General features: G+C 54.7%; 1 protein-coding gene across 3 annotated transcripts; it reads right to left on the bottom strand.

Moving 5' to 3' along the window:
- Window positions 1–518: 518 nt before the first annotated feature.
- DHCR7 (7-dehydrocholesterol reductase) lies at window positions 519–18,893 on the bottom strand. Of its 3 annotated transcripts, none has more exons than XM_031448188.2 (9): window positions 18,827–18,893; window positions 13,442–13,566; window positions 10,523–10,625; window positions 9,557–9,779; window positions 8,006–8,096; window positions 6,872–7,085; window positions 4,885–5,089; window positions 4,156–4,287; window positions 519–1,390 (listed from the first exon to the last, which is right to left on the bottom strand). In XM_031448188.2, exons 3-9 carry the CDS (start codon window positions 10,618–10,620, stop codon window positions 926–928), a joined length of 1,428 nt encoding a protein of 475 aa, XP_031304048.1. In that variant the 5' UTR covers window positions 10,621–10,625; window positions 13,442–13,566; window positions 18,827–18,893; the 3' UTR covers window positions 519–925. The 3 variants fall into 3 exon arrangements, with proteins under 3 accessions (XP_031304048.1, XP_031304047.1, XP_031304049.1); XM_031448187.2 differs by lacking the exon at window positions 18,827–18,893 and adding an exon at window positions 14,055–14,179; XM_031448189.2 differs by lacking the exons at window positions 9,557–9,779; window positions 13,442–13,566; window positions 18,827–18,893.
- Between the last annotated feature and the right edge of the window lie 2,306 nt (window positions 18,894–21,199).

Genomic DNA, 21,199 nt, shown 5'->3' with positions numbered 1-21,199 from the left:
TTAAGGTATGTGCACTGGGTTTTTCAGACATGCTACTGCACACTTGATAAGACTGCGTAACTTCTGTGTGCCCGGGAAGCCGAAAAGCTCGCGGGCCTCACTTTATCGCGGTATTTGCTCTATTGGGGTGGTCTGGACCTGCACCTGCAGCACCTCCCAGGGACGCCAGAATGAAAAATGACGATCTCTGCCAGGGCAGCAACATCTAAAGAGAGCTGTCAGGAGTATCTGCGGGTTGAGGTGAGCAAACCCCGGAAGCGGGTCCCCTCCCCAGGGCTGGGATTCAGATCTCGTTGGGAGGGCCCCTGGATGGCGGCAGAGTTCTCTGGGTTGGCTGAGCTGAGTCCATGAAAGAACCAGAAGCCCCGTCCTCACGCGGCATCCCTCAGCGCCCCCTACGGACAAACGTAACGTGGTGCACCTGCAAGGAACGTTTGAAGGACGCAGCTCGCCACCGCCGAGCCGGGAGGAAGGGGGCATCCGGAGCTGAGAGGCGGTAGATTGATAGGCAGCACACCTTACATGTCCACTTCCACTTTATTTAACAAGAATAAGGGCAGAACTGACCACGGGGGCTGGAAGATGTCCCATTCAGTGTCAGACACCAGTCTGTCTGGGTAGCAGAATGGCTCAGGCCCCCAGTATGGAGAAGAGACGGTGTCATCGATGGGCAAGCCAGATCATCAAAGGTTGACAGGTCATCCTCCCGTGTTCAGAACACTGCACAGAGAAAACTGGCCACTTCTGCTGGTGAGAAGGCAGCTGGTGTTCACCCTGGGAATCCCCCTCAAGGTGAGTGCTGGGCTGTCCCCATTTCACAGATGAGGACACTGAGGCTCCTGGCAGGTGGAGCTGAGCTCCTGCCCCGGCAGGCCCGACAGCAGTGCTCCGCACTGCCCCTCGGGGGCCCTCCCAGGGCGGCCCTTCAGAATATTCCGGGCAGTAGGCGGTAGGGCACGGCAGCGGTGTAGCGCTCCCAGTCCCGGCCGTACTTGTTGGCACAGCGGTGCTCGTCGCGCAGGCAGCGGTGTGTCAGCAGGATGGTCATGTAGATGATGTAGAAATAGGGCAGGAGGTGGCCACCGCCGCAGGCCAGGCAGTAGGCCAGGCTGCCCATCAGGTCGCCCGTGTAGTTGAAGTGGCGGGCCACGCCCCAGAAGCCGGACACCAGCAGCTTGCTGTGGTGCTTCTGCCCGTCGGCCGACGTGTACGCACACTCGATGACCTTGGGCTTGCGGCCCCAGATCAGGCAGCGCCCGTCCGTGCGGCGGAACAGGTCCTTCTGATGGTTGGCCATGCGGAAGACGTAGTAGCCCGCCAGGCCCAGCAGCAGGACGCCCAGGGCGTAGGGGGTGGACAGCTGCACAGGGTGGTAGACCAGATACAGACCCTGCAGGGCGAGAAGGGGGCGGTCAGGCGTGGCTTGTTCAGGGAGTGAGCTGGACCATGGGCTTGAGAACACGGCCCGTGTTCAAAGCCCAGCTGTGTCCCAGACCAGCTGCCCACTCGTGCCCGGCCTCGGTTTCCTCTCCTGGAAATAGAAGAACCTGCCTTGACCAGATGCTGTGGGGATCAAAGAAGTACAAATGTGCAATACACAAATGTACGTGTCTACCCACTTAGCTGCCCTCCTGTCTGTCTAGCTACATGTGCATGCACACACAAACATGCACACACATCACATACCATGTAAATACAAAACACACAACATTAAAGATATTATTTGAATATAATATTACGATGGTTAATTTTATGTGTTGCCTTGGTTTGGCCTTTGGACCCAGATATTTGGTCAAACATTAATCTAGTTGTTATGAAGGTATTTTTCAGGTGTGATGAACATTTCCAATCAGACTGAGTGACGCACATCACCCTCCAAGATGTAGGTGGGCCTCGTCTAATCAGTTGACAGTCTTAAGAATAAAAGAATCCCTGGAACAAGAGTGGATTCCACAAGTAGATGGCCTTCATGCCCGGCTGCAACGTCACTCCTCCCCGGACCTCCAGCCTGCCCAATGCCCTGAAGATTCTCAACTTGGCAGGACCACAGCCATGTAATCATCTACACATGCAAGTGTGAACCACGACCCATTGTTACTGGTTTGCACGCCTGGAAAATGGAGATCACAGAATCAGGGAAGCAGTGGGTCTGCAAGCAGCCAAGTAGAGAAATGGAACCAGAAGGTCCAGCGTGGGGACCAGAGCCCAGGGCCCTTGCTTCTCAAACCTCCTCCCTCTGTGACTTTCCCAGATCTCTTGCTCTGGGACACCACTGTTACCGCCTACAGGACTGGCTGTACCCGGTCGCCACCTCACCCACGGGCTGCCGGGACGGCCGCCTGAGCCTCTCGGCCTTGGCTCTCCCCAGTCTCACACGACCTGTTCAGGCGGGCCACCCAGCTCGCTGCTAACTACGAGAGTGCCCTGGAACAAGTCCTTCCCCCGTCCCCACGCCTTGCTACTCAGGAAATGAGCGCGTGGCATCTGGCCAGACCTCCTAAGCAGTCACCACCCTACATGAGGGCCATATTCCACCCAGAGGAAAGAGGGCCGCTCTCTGTGAGCTGGGAGGGGTGCGGGGGGCTCAAGGATGAGGCCTTTCCTCTGTCCCCCATGAGTATCAGAACCCCCTGGGCAGCTCGGCGTGGCACACAGCACAGGGTGGGGGGTGTGCAGGAACGAAGCAGCCCAGCCTGCCTTGAGTCATCACGCAGGCGCACCTCACGCCTTTGTCCAGCCCTAACCGAGTTGCCGTCCAGCCTGATTTTCAGAGATGCTCAGGGAGGTGCTCAAGGCCTCCTCCCTGCACTGGTCGCCCTACAGAGACGCACACCCAGGTCCCCCGGGCTCCCCAGGCCGGATCCCACTCCTCCATGATGCATGCTAAGGCTGCCCTGGGGGCCCGGGCTGATTCGCTGCTCCCGGGGCTTCTCCCACAGCCCGAGCCCTCCCTCCCCACCCTCCTTTCACCCAGAACGCTCCCCTCCCCCACGCCCCCGACTGCTCAACTGGCGCTGGCCTTGGTTCGATTCTCAAGCCTCCAGTCTGGTGAGGTTTCCTGCCACCTCCACATCCTGTGTCCCAGCCACCGTGAACTGTCTCATGCCTTAAACATCCTCCTCTGCTCCCAACGTGCCCCACCCGACCCCACCATAACATAGTCCCCACCAGGAAGATGCTGCACATGCCGGTCTGGAATGTGCTCACCCCACACTCATCATCTTGCTCTCAGCCGGGCTGTGGTTACCCTGAGATGCTCTGGCGGAGCCCCCAACTGCAGGCTGGGGGCCCCTCCTCTGCCCTCACCTAGGGGTCAGCACCCCACTGCCCATCGCGCACCCCCTCCCCGCACTGGGCTGCGGCATCACGGCCTTTCCCACCAGCCATGAGCTCCGAGAGGGCAGGCCCACCCACCCGCATCTCCTCCACTCTGCCAATGCCACCTGGATACTCAAAGTATTTAAGGGAAAAATGAAGGTATGAAAGGAGCCTCTTACCCTTTCAGCATTGATCTGAATACATATGAACAGAAACACCGCCCTCCATCCACCCAGTTCTCCCAAATCATTCCTGCTGACCAGAATTCCCCTCTGTGCCATCTGCTCTCAGCGTTATGGGCTCAGTTGTGTCCCCCAAATTCATATGATTCATAAGGTGACTGGATCTGGAGATAGTGTCTTTAAAAAGGTGATCAAAGTAAAAGTAAAATTAGGTGGGGCCTAATCCCGTAGGACTGGTGTCCTTGCGAGACGAGGAGATCAGGACACAGACACACACAGAGGGACGACCATGTGAGGACGCGGGGAGGGCCATCTCCACGCCCAGGAGCGAGGCCCCGGGAGGAGCCGGCCCCGCCCACACCTGGACCTCGGATTCCAGGGTTAGGAGACAGTGAACCCCGCGGTTTGAGCCGCCCAGGCTGCAGGATGCGTCACAGCCACCTGCGCTGACTCAGACGCTACGCCTTCCCTTCTTCTTAGAGACAGGGGAGGAGTCTCCCTTCTCCAAGTTCCGGTGCCTCCCGAGGACAGACACCTGTGGGAGGAGCAGGCTCCGCACGTGTCAGCCGTGTCTGCTCGGAGGGCAGCCCCGCGCTGGTCTGGGGGCCCGACGGCCGAGTGCCCTGCGGGGCTGGGCACGCCCCCGGGGGCTCACCTGTAGTGTGTACAGGTACGGCAGCCAGACGCAGTCCCCCCAGCCCAGGTACCACCCAAAGTGGTCGTGGCAGATGTCAATCGTTTTCAGGTACCAGGTTTCGTTCCAGAAGAAGTCCAGCACATAGATGGCCTGCAAAACAGGAGCGGCCGTGTACTGACCACAGGCACGGGGGAGGGGGACCCAGGGAAAACCAGCTTCCAGTGGGGGGGCGGGTACTGGGTATCCCTGAGTTCCTCTGGTGACCTGCACCCCTGGCTGTTCTGCTTTTCCCACTGGGCCTGGGACACCAAGTAGGAGAGATGGGAGGAAGGGAGTCCTTGTCACTGAGAGTCTGGAGTCTGAGATGACACAGATGCCCAGGGCTGTGAAACTCTGGAGCAGAGAGATTGCTCAGGACAGAAAGGCTCAGGATGTGGTCCTTCCAGAGATGTCAGAGCCATGTGGCCAGGGCCAGTGACACACCTGAGCCAGTAACAGGCATCCCCCAGAAAAGAGGCCGAGGGCCATGCGACTCCCCAGGGCCAAGGCAACACCCGGCAGGCAAGAACCCGATTCCTTCACTTCACGCTCACTCGGGGCTCCTCTGAGATACGTGGGAAGGGGGCCCTTCTACAAGTGGTAGATGACAGTCTTTTGAAAACGATGTGGCTGGATGTGGGTGGACGGGATCCCCCAGTGCCCAGCGAGCGCCAGAGCTTCCACCCTCTTTGGCCACCGACAGGCCACCTGCAGGACGTTGACCAAGACCATGGAGTTGGTCACGTGGCCGTGGAGCTCCCGCTGCTTGGCGGCGAAGGACAGGTTGATGAGGGTCCAGGCGACAATCCCGGGGCGCCCATTGAAGAAGAGCTTGAAGTCAAACCACTTCCCAACTCGGGGGTTAAACTCGATGCCCATCATGTAGTTGTAGAAGAAGTTGCCTGTGAATTTGCTTAAAAACACAAATAACAGGTGCCTTGAGTTCGCAAGCACATCTCACAAGTGGCCGACTTTGCTGGCGTGGATACAGGCACTCAGCCTGGCCCAGGGACCGCAGGCCCCAGTGAGACGAGCTGGGGAAGGCCTGGCATGAGCTGCAGAGAGGAAGCGGGCAGAGGCCGTGTCCACCTCCCCGCCTCCCTGCCGCCCCGGTGCTTCCCTCTGCATTCAGCTCTGTTCCAGGGCAGGTGGGGAGATGGCACCTGTGCTCGACTTCCTTGGGCTGGTGCCCAGGTTTCTCCCGCCCTCCTCTGGGCTCCCTCAAGGCACAGCACAGGTGAGCAATCCAGCTGGCTTGACTGAACCGAGATTTTGTTCTGAAGAACTCACAGGGCATTCGGGCCTCCCGTGGGCAAGGGAAGTTACAAATGATGCCAAGATAGAGTGAAAAAAAGGCCCTGTGCTCAGAGCCAGGCGCCTGGCTCCAGGGCCTACATCCATTCCTTGCTAGGTGAGTTTCTTATCATTTTGTTGCCCTGGTTACATGACGCCCAGCTAGAGAATCAACTAGGATTACCCAAGAGGAGACACAGGAGTTTCCATGTTAATTAGAAAAACACATTTTTGTGTCCATTCCTCTCAGTTAGGACAAGTAGAAAGAAGCAGAATGTGCAGGGTCTACAACAGGTGATGAGATTGTAAAGCAGTGAAAATGCTTTCCATGAGCCACAGAAGGCCAGCCTCCTGATTTCATAATTACACAAGCTCAAAGCACCATCATTCAAACACATGTCCTAAGAAATGTCTCACAGTTAAAGGAAACACACTTTGCTTTCATTTGGACCCAAAACTAAAATGCAGGCATCCCAAGAGCAAGAATTTTGTTCACACCTAAAGCCCCGCTGCCTACACCTGTCTTCAGGAGGAAGCCAATAAATGTACCTTGATGAGTGGAGGGAGGGAGAGAGACAGGAGGGGAGGGAGGGGGACAGGCGGGGAGGGAGGGGGGAGAGGGAAATGGATGGACGGATGGACGGACAGGCTAGCTGGATGGACTGGATGGGTGGATGGATGGGTAGATGAATAGGTGGATGGGTAGGTAGGTAGACGGATGGGTAGGTATGGGCTGGGTGGATGGGTGGATGGAGAGACAGGTGGGTAGTTGGATAGATAGGTGAATGGATGGATGGATAGATGGATGGGTTGAATGGGCAGATGGATGGGCGGATTGAGAGGTGGATGTGTAGGTAGGTAGGTGGATGGGCGGGTGGATGAATGATGAAGAGCTGGATATATGGATTGATGATGAGATGTCTGGATAGATGGACGGATGGATGGATGGACAGGTGGATGGTTGATGACCATCCAGCCCCAGACTCTGTGAGAATGGGCACCAACCAGGAGGGCCCTCCCTGGGAAGCTGCTACATGAAAACCACTGAGATGTGAGATAAGGCTCCTCACTAAGGCTGTTCCGGGCCACACTGATATCCCAGAGACAGAGATAATGGGCTGCCCTTGTCCCCGGCCAGAAGTTGCCTTTCCTGCCCTCCTGCTCCACTGACAGCCCTACAAGGGATAGCTCGGCCACCAAGGAAGCACTTGGCCATCTTCAACAGCCTTTTCTCGAGGGGGGAGAAGCCACCCAGACATTTAGGAAGGATGTTCCCCAGAGCCCACCGAGTTCTGCTAAGTTCCCCCACAAGGACCCCCAGCCCTCAGGTAACGCCAGCCCATGGTAACAGAAAACAGCAGCCAGTCTCCCTCGTGGGCTCAAGCCGCCCCCGAGGACCTACCAGTCTCGGGCATCGGTGGGGAAGAAGTAGCCCTTGATCATGGCGAAGGTGGAGACGGCGTAGCCGAGGATGTTGGCGCACCAGAGCAGCGGGATCCAGTTGTCGAAGATGACGGTAGGTGAGAACCAGGACAGCAGGTGGGAGTTGGCAAACCAGAGGAGGTGTGTGATCAGCCACGCCTGCAGGCCGTTGATTTCATACTTGTTGACGACGCCTGCGGAGGGAGGAAAAGTGGAAACGTTTCCCTGGAGGTAACAGCATCTAGTCTGGCCCGACTGCCTCTCTGGGCCCCGGCAGCTAGGGTCCTTGTCTCGGGCCCCCAGACCCCGTCCCGAGGGCTGGTCAGCTGCTGCATTTCAAGCCCCGGGTCAACATGCCAGGAGCACAGCTCACACTCCTAGTCCGGGGACTAATGGCTCCGGCTCGCCCAGTCCTTGGAAGGGGGAGAGGGCGCAGACGGTCCGGAACTGACCCGAGGCTGAGTACCTGGCCGGCCGTGTGCCGCAGGGCGGGGCTGAGCTACAGCGAAGCCAGGGTGCCCTGCGGTACCGGGCGGGGAGTGCAGCAGCCCCCCCGGGACGGGAGCTCTCGGGGGCTGGGGCGGGGTGGGAGGGCTCCGTGAGGGGTCTCGGGGACTGTGGGGAATGAATGGACCAAGCAGCTCCAAGGCCCCTAAGAAGACGCACAGCCCCTGACGCACTGGTGGGCTGGAAGCGACGGCGCGGGGAGAGGCTCCGTGAGCCCAGTTACCCCAACAGCGCGGGCGGGGACGCCCGCATCCCCTCTTACGTGTTGTTTTTGTTTTCTTTTGGCCTCTGCATGTGTTCTCTCGGTACAGACTTGTTTTTTAATTGAAGTACCGTTGACTTGCAACGCCATCTCCTCTTACTGAGAATGGGTTCTGCCACCTCGCGTCTGGGACAGTCCCGGAAAACCCTTCTATACAATTAAGTCCCAAAGGAAAATCAAGATGGTCCCGGTGGAAATTCTAGAGCACAGTTTGTATTTTGTCCGTGAGCCACAGTCCTTGGGATGGAAGCCGCACAGGGGTGGCTGGGCTCCGGGAGATGAAGGGACAGGCCCGGCCAGCGTCGGGAGTGAGGCAGGGAGGCCAAGGGCGGGGCTCAAGGTTACCTGCGGGGGTCACGGCGCCCTCCTGAACGCCGCCCACGTAGCCCGGCAGAACCTTATGGCAGAAGTCAGGAATCATCGTGTACAGGAGCACCTGAAACACAGAGGTTTGAAGCTCGACGACCGGCGAGCTGGAGGGCCTGGCTGTGCTCCGACACGGCCCCGCTTTATGGAGAGGGCAGATGCGCAGGCCACGTACGAAGGTGAGAAACCCTGAATGTGGCTGGTTATTCCTCCCAGGAGAGTTTATAGCTCTGGGGGCTCTGACTCCACCTTGAAGGGAGTCCTGAACAGGACTATGCAAGAGTTACTATGCAAGAGTACGACGCGGCCCCCCTGCAGGGCCCAGTCACTCCCCTCAGGAGAAGCCTGGTCCCTCCCATTCGTTTTGGGGCCATTTTAAAAGTTGTGGTGTAACTCACACGCCATGCAATTCAGCCTTTTAAAGGGCACGATTCCAGTGTTCAGCGCATTCGCAAGGTTGTGCAACCATCCCCACAGTCTGATTCCAGAACATTCTCATCACCCCCAAAGCCCCCAAGGAAGCCCCATGCCCACGAGGGCCCCTCCCCTCCAGCCCCTGACAACCACGAGCCCCCTTTCTGCCCCTGTGGCCTTGCCCACCCTGGACTTCCACACAGGACTCGTCCTTTTGTTACGGACTCCTTTCCCTGAGCGCCATGTCCCCAAGGTCCACCCGTGTCAGAGATTCATTCCTTTTTGTGGCCAAGTCATATTCCACCGTGTGGATGGACCACATCTCACGCATCCGTTCCCCTGTCGATGGACATCTGGGTTATTTCCACTCTGGGGCTGCTGTGACTGGTGTTGCTCTGAACCACTTTTTACCCAAAGGGACCAAGAGACCTGAAATGCGAGCGAATCTGAAGCCTCACGGCTTGGATCACGCGGAAGAAACAGCTGAGAGCGGCCAGAGCCTTCCTCCGGGGCAGGGAGACCCAGGGGCAGGGATGGGGCCTCCTCCGGGCACCGTTTCCCTGGAGACGTCCTGGGAATAAACACCAGCGCCTATTCGCCAGGGTCACGGTGCAGACAGCCTTCTGGTGAACTGCCGATGGGAAGTCAGTGGGGTCACAGCAGAGCCAAGGCCATCCTGGGCCAGGCCTGTGAGGCCGCCTGCTGGGGACACAGCCCTGGCCTTGCTGAGTGGTGGCCCTTTGAGACTGGGTGCTCCTCCCCACAGGCTACCCTAAGAGAGCCCCCCGTTGTGCATGGGCCCCTCTGGCGGGCTGCATCCTCACGCCCTCCCACCTGCTCCCTGCTCTCAGCCTGTCCCTGCAGGGCTGGGCACATCCCTGGACCACAGGGGGCATCAGCAGAAGGCATGTGGGACACCGAGATGCCCCCAGGTGCCCTCGATCTGAAGTCCCAGCCAAGTCCATCAGGCTGCAGGTGGTGCCCCCTGGGCCCCAGGAACAAGGAAACCAGCCTGAGTCAGGGCTCCACCCCAGGACAGGGCCCAGGACCACCCCAGCGGGAGGGGATGCTCAGCATGTGCCGAACCACCTGACCGCGGTGGCCGGGAGGGCTGACCTGGAACGTGACCCATGCGGCGTAGAGCCGGGCCGCCCGCTTGGTCACGGGTGGCGTCTTGGCCCAGATGTCGGAAAGCTGAGCCCGCCCAGTGACAACGTCCAGCACGGGGTCAGTCAGGGAGCAGCTGTACTGGTCACAGGCCATGATGAAGTAGTACACGATGAAGGGGGCGCAGAGCAGCAGGAAGATGACACTCGCCAAGGAGAACCAGTCCACCTCCCTGCGGGGCAGACGGTGACGGTCACGCGGGGCCACCCCTCACCGGCCCTTGGACCTCACACACACGATGCTCTGCTCTGCTCCACGTGCGAACCAGCCAGCGCCTCACGAGAGAGGGCTCTCGACTCCCCATGCACAGGACCCCTGCCTGGAGGGCCCATCACAAGCACGCTCTACAGCGAGCAGTCTGAAGGCCGACTGGCCCATGGGCACCCCCAGGAAGCCCAGGGCCCAGAACATGAACGCACGTGGCTGGAGGCGTCCCCATCGCTCTATGGCCCAACAGCCATCACCACAATGTGCCACACACGGAGGATGGTGGAAGTCAGTTTGCAGTGTCTTTTTTTTTTTTTAGCATTTTTATAAATTTATTTATTTTAAGAATTAACAACTGAAATGACATCAGTGATCAATCACTATGCTCCCCCTACTGCTGGGGGTGAAAAAAAAAAAAACACCCTTCTACATCGTTGAGTCCCAAAGGGAGATCAAGACATTATTGTCAGGTGCCCATTAGCCAGAAAAAGGCTGTTGGCCCCGTGGTACAGACATGGACACGTTCAATGAACCAGTGCAAATAAAATCTTTCTAATTCCTTCCTTTCTGAAGTGGGAACCTCCTTACCTTTCATTCGTCTTGCCCTTAGAATTTTTTTTAAAATAGTTTCATGAAATCCCAAAGGCTGGCAACTCTCACTGAGACCCCATTTTGTCTTCCAGCTGGGAAAACAGCTGAGAACCTTACCAGGCACGGCCCCACTGTCCTTGGGTTGAAGCCCTGCCATTGGTCATGCTGCCGGGACTCTTGGTTTGGGGAGCGCTGGGCTGGGATTTTGCAGCCATGGGGCCTGAGGGAAGGAGACAGCCGTTCAGATCATCCCATAAAGAGCAGACCTCACATCTCCCTGTGGCGCCTGCTGCGGTTCCCGGGCCCCGCGGGGCCGGCCTCCTTCATTCTCCTCCCCTCTACCTCGTCCTCCGTAGCAGATGCCAGGCAGGGGAGAGGTCACTCACCTTAGACTCTCACTCCTGGAACTGCAACACCCTCCCACCTGGCCCTGCTTCTGCTCTTGCTTGTCTTAATTCAGTTCTCAAAGGGCGGCAGAACATCCTTCTCATCATGTGAACGGAGACATCTGTGGCTCAGAACCCTCTCACAGTTTGCTCCTGCCTCCCTTCCCCCCTGACCCCCGCTATGTCCCCTCTGCTCCAGGCACACAAAGGTCTCTACTGATCCTTGAATATGGTTCCTCTTGTTCACAATACCTGCTACTTCTCTGGTTAAAACACACTTTCAGATCCCCTAATTCAGATCTCATGTAAAAGGTCCTGTCTTCAGTAGGACTTTTCATTTTCCTTGGAGTTAATGGTTGCCTCACTTTTTCTGTTTGCTAAGATTCCTATGCATCTATCACTATCTTTTTTTCTGAATGCTCTGAAAAGAGCTGTCATGCATATTGATAACTTTTCTACACACTCCAACACAACAAAATTTATCATTTGCAGTCTTCCCTCCTCCCAAGGCCGTTCATCCTGCACCATCATACAAGCCAAACAGCCAGTCCACGCTGCCTGCACCCCAGGTGCCCCGCCAAGGCAACTCGACCTGTTACTGTTTTCCTAATAACTATTCTCACCATGTAGAATTCTTCCATTTGTTTGAGTGTGTGCTTATTGTCTGTCTCCCCTGCATTAGATTCCCCAAGGGCAGGAATCACGTCCCGTACTCATCACTCCACTACCAGGGTCTAGAACCTATGTCTGGTTTGTATGGGGCATTCAATAAATAATCACTCAAAAAAGGGGAGTGGGAGCTCTACTTGTCTGAGTTCTTCAGCTGCTCTAAATGGTTATAACACGGCGCAAGCAGTGACAGCCCTACGTCCAGAACAAGTCAAAATTGTGAAGTTTCAAAACAACAGGGATAAAAAGATGATCTTAAAAGCTTTCAGAGAAAAGCCGGGATGAAGGGTCATGCTAGCAGCATGGTGGATTCCAGAAAACAAGGATGGGAAACTTTAAAAATTCTTAGGGAAACTTTTTCCAGCCTACAATTCTACTCCCAGGTTAACTATTATTCAGAGAAGAAACAAAATCCAAGAAAGCTGCTAAAGCAATGCCCAGTGAAAGGATGAGGGGCAGTCCCACGATGGCAGCTGTGCGGCGGGCTGGACAGTAAGCAGTCCATCTGGGTATGGGATGAATGGCTACGGCGGGGGCAGGAAGACATGGAAATAGCATTGTTGTGTTAGAATGTGTAGAAAAACTATTGATATGTATGACAGCTCTGTTAGAACCTGCAGGAAAAATATTAGTGATATATGCATAGAACTATTACCATATAGAAAATGTGAGGCAATCATTAACTCCAGGAAAAAACTGAAAAGTCATACAAGGTGAAAAAAACCCCATAACTATAGTACATTACTTGACTTAAGAGTAAATAACAATAACTTTGACAGAATTATGTAAACTCTAGTTACTGACTGACTGCTAGATGTATAGAAGAAAATGTGTAAAGTTGAGAGCAGTAAAAGCCAATTATTTAGAAATAAGCAGGCAAAATAATACAAAAGTAGTTAAAAGAATGAAAAATAATTGCTTTGGGAGGTAAGACTATGGGATGAGGTAGGGAACTGCTTATTTTGTTTATAAGCTTTTCTTTAGTTTTAGTCTTTTTTTTTAAATTAAAGTACAGTCAGTTACAATGTATCAATTTCTGGTACACAGCATAATGTTCCAGTCATACATGTGCATACATATATATTCCTTTTCACTATAGGTTACTAGAAGGTATTGAATATAGTTCCCTGTGCTATACAAAAGAAATTCATTTTTTATCTATTTTATATGTAGTAGTTAATATTTGTAAATCTCGATATACAAGCTTTTTAACACCGACTTTTATTTTAAATGTGAATATAAATTACCTTAATACAAATGTACCTTCGTTTAAAAAATTTCGAACAAGTTTCTACTGTATAGCACAGGGAACTAGATTCAATATCCTGTAGTAACGTATAATGAAAAAGAATATGAAAATGAATATATGCACGTATATGTCTGACTGAAGCACTATGCTGTACACCAGAAATTGATACAATGTAAACTGACTGTACTTCAATTAAATAAACAAATAAATAAAATTTTTGTTGTAAAAAGCCATTTCAATAATCAAAGATGTTTTCATTTGCAGCGTGGGAACTGTAGCTGCATCACTTCATTTGATGCACACAGGTTAGTTCATGGACCATCGTGATGTACAAGGCAGGTTGAGAGTTCTTTACGGGCAGGGATGCCCATTTACAGCCCCAAAACAGACTCTAGAGCCTGGTGCCTGACAGTTACTCTGCTCTAACTTGCTGGGAAATCGCAAAAGAGCCAGAAATGTACAGGCTGAGAGAATGCTGCCAAAAGGAACGATACAGTTCATTCAGCTAGCAGTCACCTCTCTGTCACAAGCACTGAATTTTTAATACATCTGTAAGTAGCATCCTTGGTCGTCGATGGCTGAAAACAGGGGAGAGGGTAGTGTTTCGGCTGTAATGTATTTTTCTTTTCCCGAGAATCAGGCAGGAATTGACACAGAGAACTGATGTGCCAGCTGCCTTTGCTGACAAGTCCCTGCCTTGGCCCACGAGCAGCAGTGCTGAGATGTGCTTACCTCCGGCGGGTTTCACAGCCTGATGCAGGTTTGAATTCTTGAGCAGCCCGGCCTCCCTTTCAAATCTCTAGCCTCTGATACTTCCCAAGGCCGGCTTGATCCTTTCCGACCTGCTGAACCAAGTCCTGCAGGAGACACGAAGATGATGAAGATGGTCAGGGAGGGGAAGAGAGGTAAGGACCCAGGTGACATTTATTCAAGGCACATCACTGGAACCAAGCGAGGATGGCAAGCTCAGTGCCCAGGGGTTCAAAAGCAGGAGAGGCCCCTTGGGGCAGGGACGCCCTGTGACAAGGCAGCCTCGTCACCCGGCTTCTTCGCCAGGTACGCACAGCAGCTGCCAAACAGCGAGTGCTTATTGACGCTGGGTGCGGCTCGTGGAGGTCTCCGTGGCGGGGCTGCCTGGGAGGTGAGCCTTAGCAGGGCAGGTGCAGAACTGATGAGCAGTGACGAACAAAGGTGGCTTCTTTGCAGACTCACACCGAGCAGCGCAGGTGCCTCTGAAATGTCTCTACAGGCTGCCTGTGCCATCAGCCCAGGTCAAGACAACAAGAGCCTGCACCTTCTAGCAGCCAGCGAGGCCCCAGGAACACGGGGCGGCACTGACAGTCACCTGGGCTCGGAGCCTGGCTCTCTGCTGGACCCAGTGACCTTCCAGGGTGTCCGGGAGCAGAACCCCACTACGTGAGGTTTTGCAGCTGTTGTTCAAGCTGGATAAAGGAGGTTTAGTGGCCACACCTGGGGAGAAAGCGGAGCCAGGGACGTGGGTGGGGCTTTCTGGCACTGGGCCAGCTCCCTGGACGGGGTTTTGAGTTCCAGAGGCCAAAGACAAAGAGACATTGCTTCTTAGGGTTTGGGATGATACCGTCCAAACACCTGGTGTTAAGCTCTCATTTCAAAGGACGTTCATCTGGAATCAGCAGCCAGCTGTGTGACACGGCCACCAGCACAGCCGCCGGGCGAGGACAGAGGCCCTGCAGCCCGCGAAGGGCCCTCGTTCAGAGAGACACTAACCTAGTGACTGAGAGCTGGAGTGAGCCCGCTCCCCTACCCTGTGCCCAAATTCCCGTTCCTGTGCTTCAAATTCACCAGTAAAGAGTGAACCGATGAAGCCCTGGACACCTAACGCCCTCATAAAGGTGGCGCCCCAGGCCCACACTCCGGCTGCGCGGCCCTGGGCGGGCTGTGGAGCCACAGGCCCTGTGAGTAATACATCTCATTTCTCAATGTTCCCTGATGGTTTTTGCTGAAGGCGTCCTGCAACTGTAATTAAGAACAGCCAGGGCCGGTCTGGCCACTCCACGGGCCCTCCCCGGGGGAGGTGTCTGTGGGGCTCCCCACTGTCACGCAGGCCGGCGGGTGCCTCGGGCGTCCCTAGCCGAGAACGTCACCATTGACAACCTGGGACCCACACACCAGATGGCTTAAGCCCCGTGGCAGATTTTTTCAGCATCTTGAGGGTTTGGTACTTGGAGATGCACTAGAGGCCTGGGACCGTGGCAGGGGTGGGATGAGTGAACGCCCAGGACGCCCAGACGTCACCGTCAAGGCAGCAAGTTCTCAGCAGGGCAGGTCCTGTCGCCCACACGTCCTTGCTTGGAACTCAAACCATGTGCCCTTAAGCAGCCATTCACACCCACGAGACCAGTTTCCTCCTCAGCAAAGTAACCTGCTGTGTCTAGTAAATGAGGTCCAGGGGCTGGTCCTGGGGCCGAGTGCTCAGAGCCCCACCCGACCCTCACCAGAGCTCACGGAGGAGTCAGCTGCTGCCAACGCCGCCATCGGCACCACCCGGGCCCCGGGAAGGCTCGGCTGGGCTCACGCGGGACGTCGGGGCGAAGTTTAGATGGGGGGGTGCAACTGCAATGCCCACACCCGGGGTGCTGTTACCCCCTGCACAACTAACCACCCCTCAACCTAGAGGCTGAAAACAAGTATTTCATCCTCTGTCATTGTTTCTGCAGCCCGGGAACCGGGGGAGACCGGTGAGGGAGCGATGGCCGAAGCCGTGGGGAGCCGCTGCAGGTCCTGCGGTCCATCCGTGTGGGCTTCCTTGTGGCACAGTGGCCTCAGGGCCGGAGGAGGAGCACGAATTGCCGTTTCTGATCTGGCCCGGGAAGGCATGCGTCACCACCCCCACCAAGTTCTATTGGTTACACTGAGTCACAAGCTCACCTCCTTTCACGGGGAGGGTCCGACTCGACGGGGGAGGGGTAAGACAGGAGAACATGAGATGCTGGAGCCATCATTGGATGATGCGACCTGTCCTGGGTAGCGACAACGTGAGTATCCGCCGAGTCCCCAGTACCCGGGACCTCAGGGTTCTCACCCCGACTCGGGCAAGCTGGCAGCATCAGGCCCATTTTACACACGAGGAGGCTGAGGGGAGGCAGAGCAAGCTGCGAACACAGACCTGCGGGACGGAGCTGGGTCTGTGCTAACCCCACCCTCTGTGACATGCTCGGGAGGCTGCGACGATGCTCGCAGCTGCCCTGAGTGCTGGGCAGGCACGCTTCCAGTACACGCAGAGGAGCACAGCGTTGGAACGTATTGGAACAGCAGGTCTGTTTTGGAGATGTGTTAGTCCAAGGACTGGTAGAGACTGAAAAATATGGACATGCCCCAACTTGGGACTTTAGATGAAAAGGAATGATACAGACTCAGAACCAGTGAGGGGGGCACAGCTGCTCTCTGGTGGGAGGGTGGTTCCAGGGGCCAGGTGGATCTACACGGTGACCCAGCAACTACCTGGAGGAATTCAGCCTGGACGTACACAGACGGCTGTGAACGCACCCCGTTGTAAGAAATCCCATTCTAGTTTGCTGTAAATACTTGGCGACATACTGGAAACAATGAAATTCTACCAATAAGGAGATCAGAGAAGTGACAACACTTGTCCGGTGGGAAGAGCTTCAGACAAGAAAAAAATCCCCCGGTGTGTCACAGCACACACAGGCAAGCTGCAAGGCGGTCTGTCATTAAAAAGCTATGCAGAAAGCCATATACCCAAACCCTCAACAGTACTGGACGTGCACGTGGGTTTTCCCCCCTTTCCCTAATTTTTCTAGGATACATGCACTTGCATAATAAAATAATTTAACAACAACAAAGAGGGCTGATTTTTGACAGCTTTTGTCCTAAGATCCACAATTCTGGGAACATCTGTGGCTCTCACGAGGGTCAGGGAGGTCATCTGTTCTCAAGGCTCGGTAAGACTGATTTGGGGAGTGATCCTGGGTTTACATACATCTTTCTACACCCCCCACCCAGCCCTCTGCAGCCGGCGTGATCACTGCTTCAACTGGCACATGCAATTCACAAGCCTCAACTGTCAAAAGCAGGGGCTGCTCCAGAGACACGCAGAGAGCTCTAGCCTGGCTCACCTGGAGCGGGTTGAGGTCCCGGCTGGGGCACGGCAGACCCGCTCCTGGGCGCATTTCTGAGGCCTCCAGCGATAGGCATGTGCCCTGGGTGGAAGATGTCCAGAAAAGCTGCCCTTGACTTCTGAAGGGTAAACTGCAGCTCTGACTGCAGCTACAGGGATTGTTTCTTGACAGTTACAAAACACATGCTCACCCTAACACAATCACTGTCACACAAGTTTAACAGTACAAGTGCCCCCAGCTCGGCCCCAGGCGCCACCGGACTTCGCTGTGTGTCCTCCAGACTGTCTCACGCGCTGCTTACTGGGGAGTACATGCCCGCTCTCCCTCTCTTTCTTCCCAAAATTGGTTTGCAGCCAAATTCTTTTGCAACTCCATTTCTTCACTTTATCTGATCTTAATAGGAGCTTCCTACTATGTAAATCTACTGCATAAATAGGCCACTGTTTTTCTTTTTAAGCAGAACTTAGATAAAAGGATTTTCTGAGAAGTACTCCAAGAATTAATGGTGCTTGGTTGTTTCTGAGTTTTCACCGTGCAGACCATCCCAGTTTTTCGGTGGAGAGTGTCCTGCAGGTAAGATGACTCCAAACCCCTGCAGACCTGCTCCTGCCGCCTTCCTGGGGTCCTTCAAGGAGCCCAGGGCTGCTCACCCAACACCTGCCCCCTGTGACCCCAAGCTTCTCAGCTCCCTCACCCCCGCCATTCACATATTTGAGACAACAAACAGGACTCTTCAAAATTCTATCCAAAAGGAATGCTGAATGACACTCAGAAAGAGATCATTCTCTGTTCCCACCAAGAGCGTGCAAAAGTGTCCTTTCACTCCCCTGCACAGCCCCTGGTGTCACATCTTAAATCTGGACGCTGGGTGCCAGATGCCAGGCAGACCACCTGGCCCCTTCCTCAGCTCTGGGCAGAAAGTCACAGCTGAGAGTGCAAACTTTTAGGCAAAAGAAACCAGGCGGTCAGTGTGGAATTCTTGCCCTCTGGTCAAACCTGACCATGAGCGTGTCTTCCAACAGGGTCTGGGAGAGTGTGAAAGTCTGAGGTGATGTTCTGCCCCAACTCCTGGGCCCCTAAATGCAGGCGTTGGCAGTGGGGTGCTCCCCCCCAAACCAAAGCCATGTCACCAGTATCTCAGAACCCTGGCTCTGCTGCTCTCTACGTACAGGGCTCTCTCCACATCGCTTCACCTCTCAGGAGCCTCAGTCCCCTCATCTGTGAAATGGGGGTGATGCCTGGTGTGCAGGTTGTTCTGAGAGTTAAGGCTGAAGCGCCCAGCACAGTGCGGGACCCTCAGGAAACCTAATGAGTGACGCGTCTCACACACTACTTCTGATAAAAACGGCTTCTCATTTCTAGCCTCCTCTCCTTTCTTTACCTTTTGTCAGAAGTCTCACCAGAGCAATTCCTACCCGTAAACACCTTTCTTCATAAAATTATAGAATGTCCACAAAAGAGGCAATATATCATTATGTAGCTAAAGACGGAAGGTTGGAAAAGAAAAACGACGCGTGTGATCTTTTGTGAGCATTCTGAGCTGCTTCCTGAGCTTCAACCCCCCCCCACCCTAATTAATTTACTCCTGGTTAGCAGTTCCGTCTCCTTCTACCTGCCCTTACCTTCTCGGCGAGCAAATACGGATTATCCGTGTTTCCTCAACAGGAAACCACATCCGCTCGCTCCGGCGGGGGACCCCAGGAAGGAGCGCGCCAGTCCGGCGCAGGAAGCGCTCACGCCGCTCCGCCCCGGCCCCCGCGGGGCTCCCGACCACCGGGGGGCGGGCGATCCCAAGGGCCGGCTTCGGGGGGCCAGTCGGCGCCGCCACGCCTCCGGCCGCTGCTCACCTGCGCGCCCGCACCCCCTGCCCACCTGCGCGCGCATCTCCTCCCCGCCAGAGCACCGGCACCCCTCCGCGCACATCCCGCCCCGGCCTGCGCGCCCCCTCTGCCCGCACCCACCAGCGCATGCCCCGCACCTGCCCTCCCCGCCGACTTACCTGAGCGTCCGGCTCCTCACCCGGCCGAGCCGCGCGGTCCAAGCCTGCCACCGCCCCGCCCCCAGGCTGGCGTGTCGCGACAGACGACCAATCGGAGGCGGGTCCTGTGAGACCCGGCGCCCCCGAGCCCCGCGATTGGCCGAGGCGCCGCGCCCCACCCCCTGAGCTGACTCCGGGCCACCGAGCTGGCCACTCGGCTGCCGCCGGGCCGAGATTGACGGCCGAGGCCCCGCCCCGCCCAAGGCCTCTCGGCGGGGGCGTGGCCCGGGGACCCCGGAGCAAGGCCCAAGCTCCGGGCTCAGCCAGATCAGCGGTCGTGGGCAGGCTGCTGAGCTGCCCAGCGTCACTTTCTCCTTCTGCCATAGGGGCTTCAAAGGCACGCAGAAAACACTAAGGCTCTGGTGTCCAGGTGCTGGGTGCACAGAGACCCACAAGATGAACAAAATCTCTGGTCTTGGGGCACCGTTGAGGGTGGGACCGTAATTAATAAACAATCAAGCAGCCACATAGGGCGTCAGGTGGTGAAAGGTGGTGTGCAGAAGACTAAAGCAGAGTACGTGGGCAGCAGTTTTATTTAAGGGTGTCAGGGAGGGCTCTCTGCTGGGGGACCGTCACAGTGGGCTTCCCCCGGAAGGGAGGGGGAGATGGAGTTTAGGGTGGGATCACTCGGGCAGAGCTGGGAGGGGAGGGGGTCGCAGGTTGGACAGCGGGAGAAGTTGAGTGAGGACGCAGGCCTATCAGCATAGGTCAGCCGCATGGGGCGACCCGCAGTAAGAGGGTCGCTCCGAGTGGTCCCGCTGGGCAGCAGTGGAAGACATTTTACCATATTGAGGTAGGGAGAGTCCTTCTGGCTTATACATGATTTAACTTCAACTTTAGACTAACCAGAACAGCCTGTTTGTGGCCTATTTTAATGCCTTGCACATCTGCTTTAACCATTGAGGAAAAAAATGCACTTAAAAAATCAAAATGGGGGAGGGTATAGCTCAGTGGTAGAGCGCATACCTAGCATGCACAAGGTCCTGGGTTCAATCCCCAGTACCTCTGTTAAAATAAATAAATAAAAACCTAATTACCTCCCCCCTAGAAAAAGAATTTAAAAATTTTTTATGTGAAATTGTTAAAAAAAAATGTGAAATTGTAAAAATAATAAAAAAAAAAGTCAAAAAATCAAAATGGAGTAAATATGGTTCAGAGATTCAGAAGGGACCAGGGTGGCCCCTGTGGACACAGTGTCAGGCATGTTCCTGTATTACTGAGAACTTGAATTTTCTGGACTGTCAGTCTCAAGGACACCACCAGCTAGTCCCAGGGCAGTATCTGTTAGCTGCCAGTTGCAACCTTTGTCTCAAGGTCTCCCCTTATAACTATGCAATCATTTTGGACCCCAACCAGCTCTTGCTTAACAAGCACTCGTACTTCTTGCCAACTGCACTTGCAATTCTTGACAGACAGCTATTGTGATTTTAAGGGCTTTGCCTTTATTTAGAATCCCCATGACTCTAGTGGAACACAATTCAAGAATCTGTGTCTCCTGGGCTATAATCCTCAGTTTGGCTCAAATAAAACTCTTTTCGATTCCTATTACAGGTTGGTTTACTGATTATTTCTGTTGACAGCAGGAATGGCCAAGCCGTATACGCCCATCTCCCTCAGTCATGGTACACAGGCCACCCTTGGGCTGGGCAGCTGTGCAAACCAGGCATCCCCTGGTGGGGTGAGCAGCTGAAGGTGTCTACGGAGCCCCCACTTCCAACATCTGGGGTGTCACCTTACCAGCAGAGGAATCTGGATAGACATCTCTGTGTCCCTCCCAGAGACATTTTTTTCCCCTGCTGTTCTTCATTATGAAAATGTCAAATGTACAAACCAGTTGCGTGAACAGTAAAGTGAACACCCATTTCCCTAAATTCAGCAGCTGTCAACAGTTTGTCATATTTAATTTCTCTCTCTTGTATGTGTGTATCCCCTCTTTTTTTTTTTTCCTAAACCACTAATGAGCTGCAGATGATACCTCCCTCCTGAATGCTTCAGTATCCATCTTCTAAAAACAAGGACATTCTCCTATGTTACCAGACAAAATGACCACCCTCTGGAAATTTAACATCCATTTGATGCCATTGCCTAATATATTGTCCATATTCAGCTTCCTCTAATCGTCCCAATAAAACCTCAGGGTCCAGTTGGGGAACCACACCATACACTTAGCTATCATGGCTCCTCACTCTTCTTTAATCTAGAGCACGGCCTCAGCAGTGCTTTCTATTTGTTTTTAATTGAAGTACAGTCAGTTACAATGTGTCAATTTCTGGTGTCCAGCACAATGTCCTGGCCATGCATATACATACATATATTCATTTTCATATCCTTTTT

Source organism: Camelus dromedarius, chromosome 12 (assembly GCF_036321535.1).
Source record: "Camelus dromedarius isolate mCamDro1 chromosome 12, mCamDro1.pat, whole genome shotgun sequence".
In the NCBI taxonomy this organism is placed as follows: domain Eukaryota; kingdom Metazoa; phylum Chordata; class Mammalia; order Artiodactyla; family Camelidae; genus Camelus; species Camelus dromedarius.
The sequence above is the reverse complement of the archived record's forward strand: the minus strand, read 5'-3'. Positions and strand labels throughout refer to the sequence as shown.

Excerpts from the sequence above, each read along its gene's own strand:
- DHCR7 (XM_031448188.2), bottom strand. The coding sequence starts at position 10,620 with ATGGCTGCAAAATCCCAGCCCAGCGCTCCCCAAACCAAGAGTCCCGGC. Across the intron at positions 8,097-9,556 it reads CCGCATGGGTCACGTTCCAG|GTGCTCCTGTACACGATGAT; the intron begins GTCAGCCCTCCC and ends TCTGTGTTTCAG. Across the intron at positions 5,090-6,871 it reads CCCACCGATGCCCGAGACTG|CAAATTCACAGGCAACTTCT; the intron begins GTAGGTCCTCGG and ends TGTGTTTTTAAG.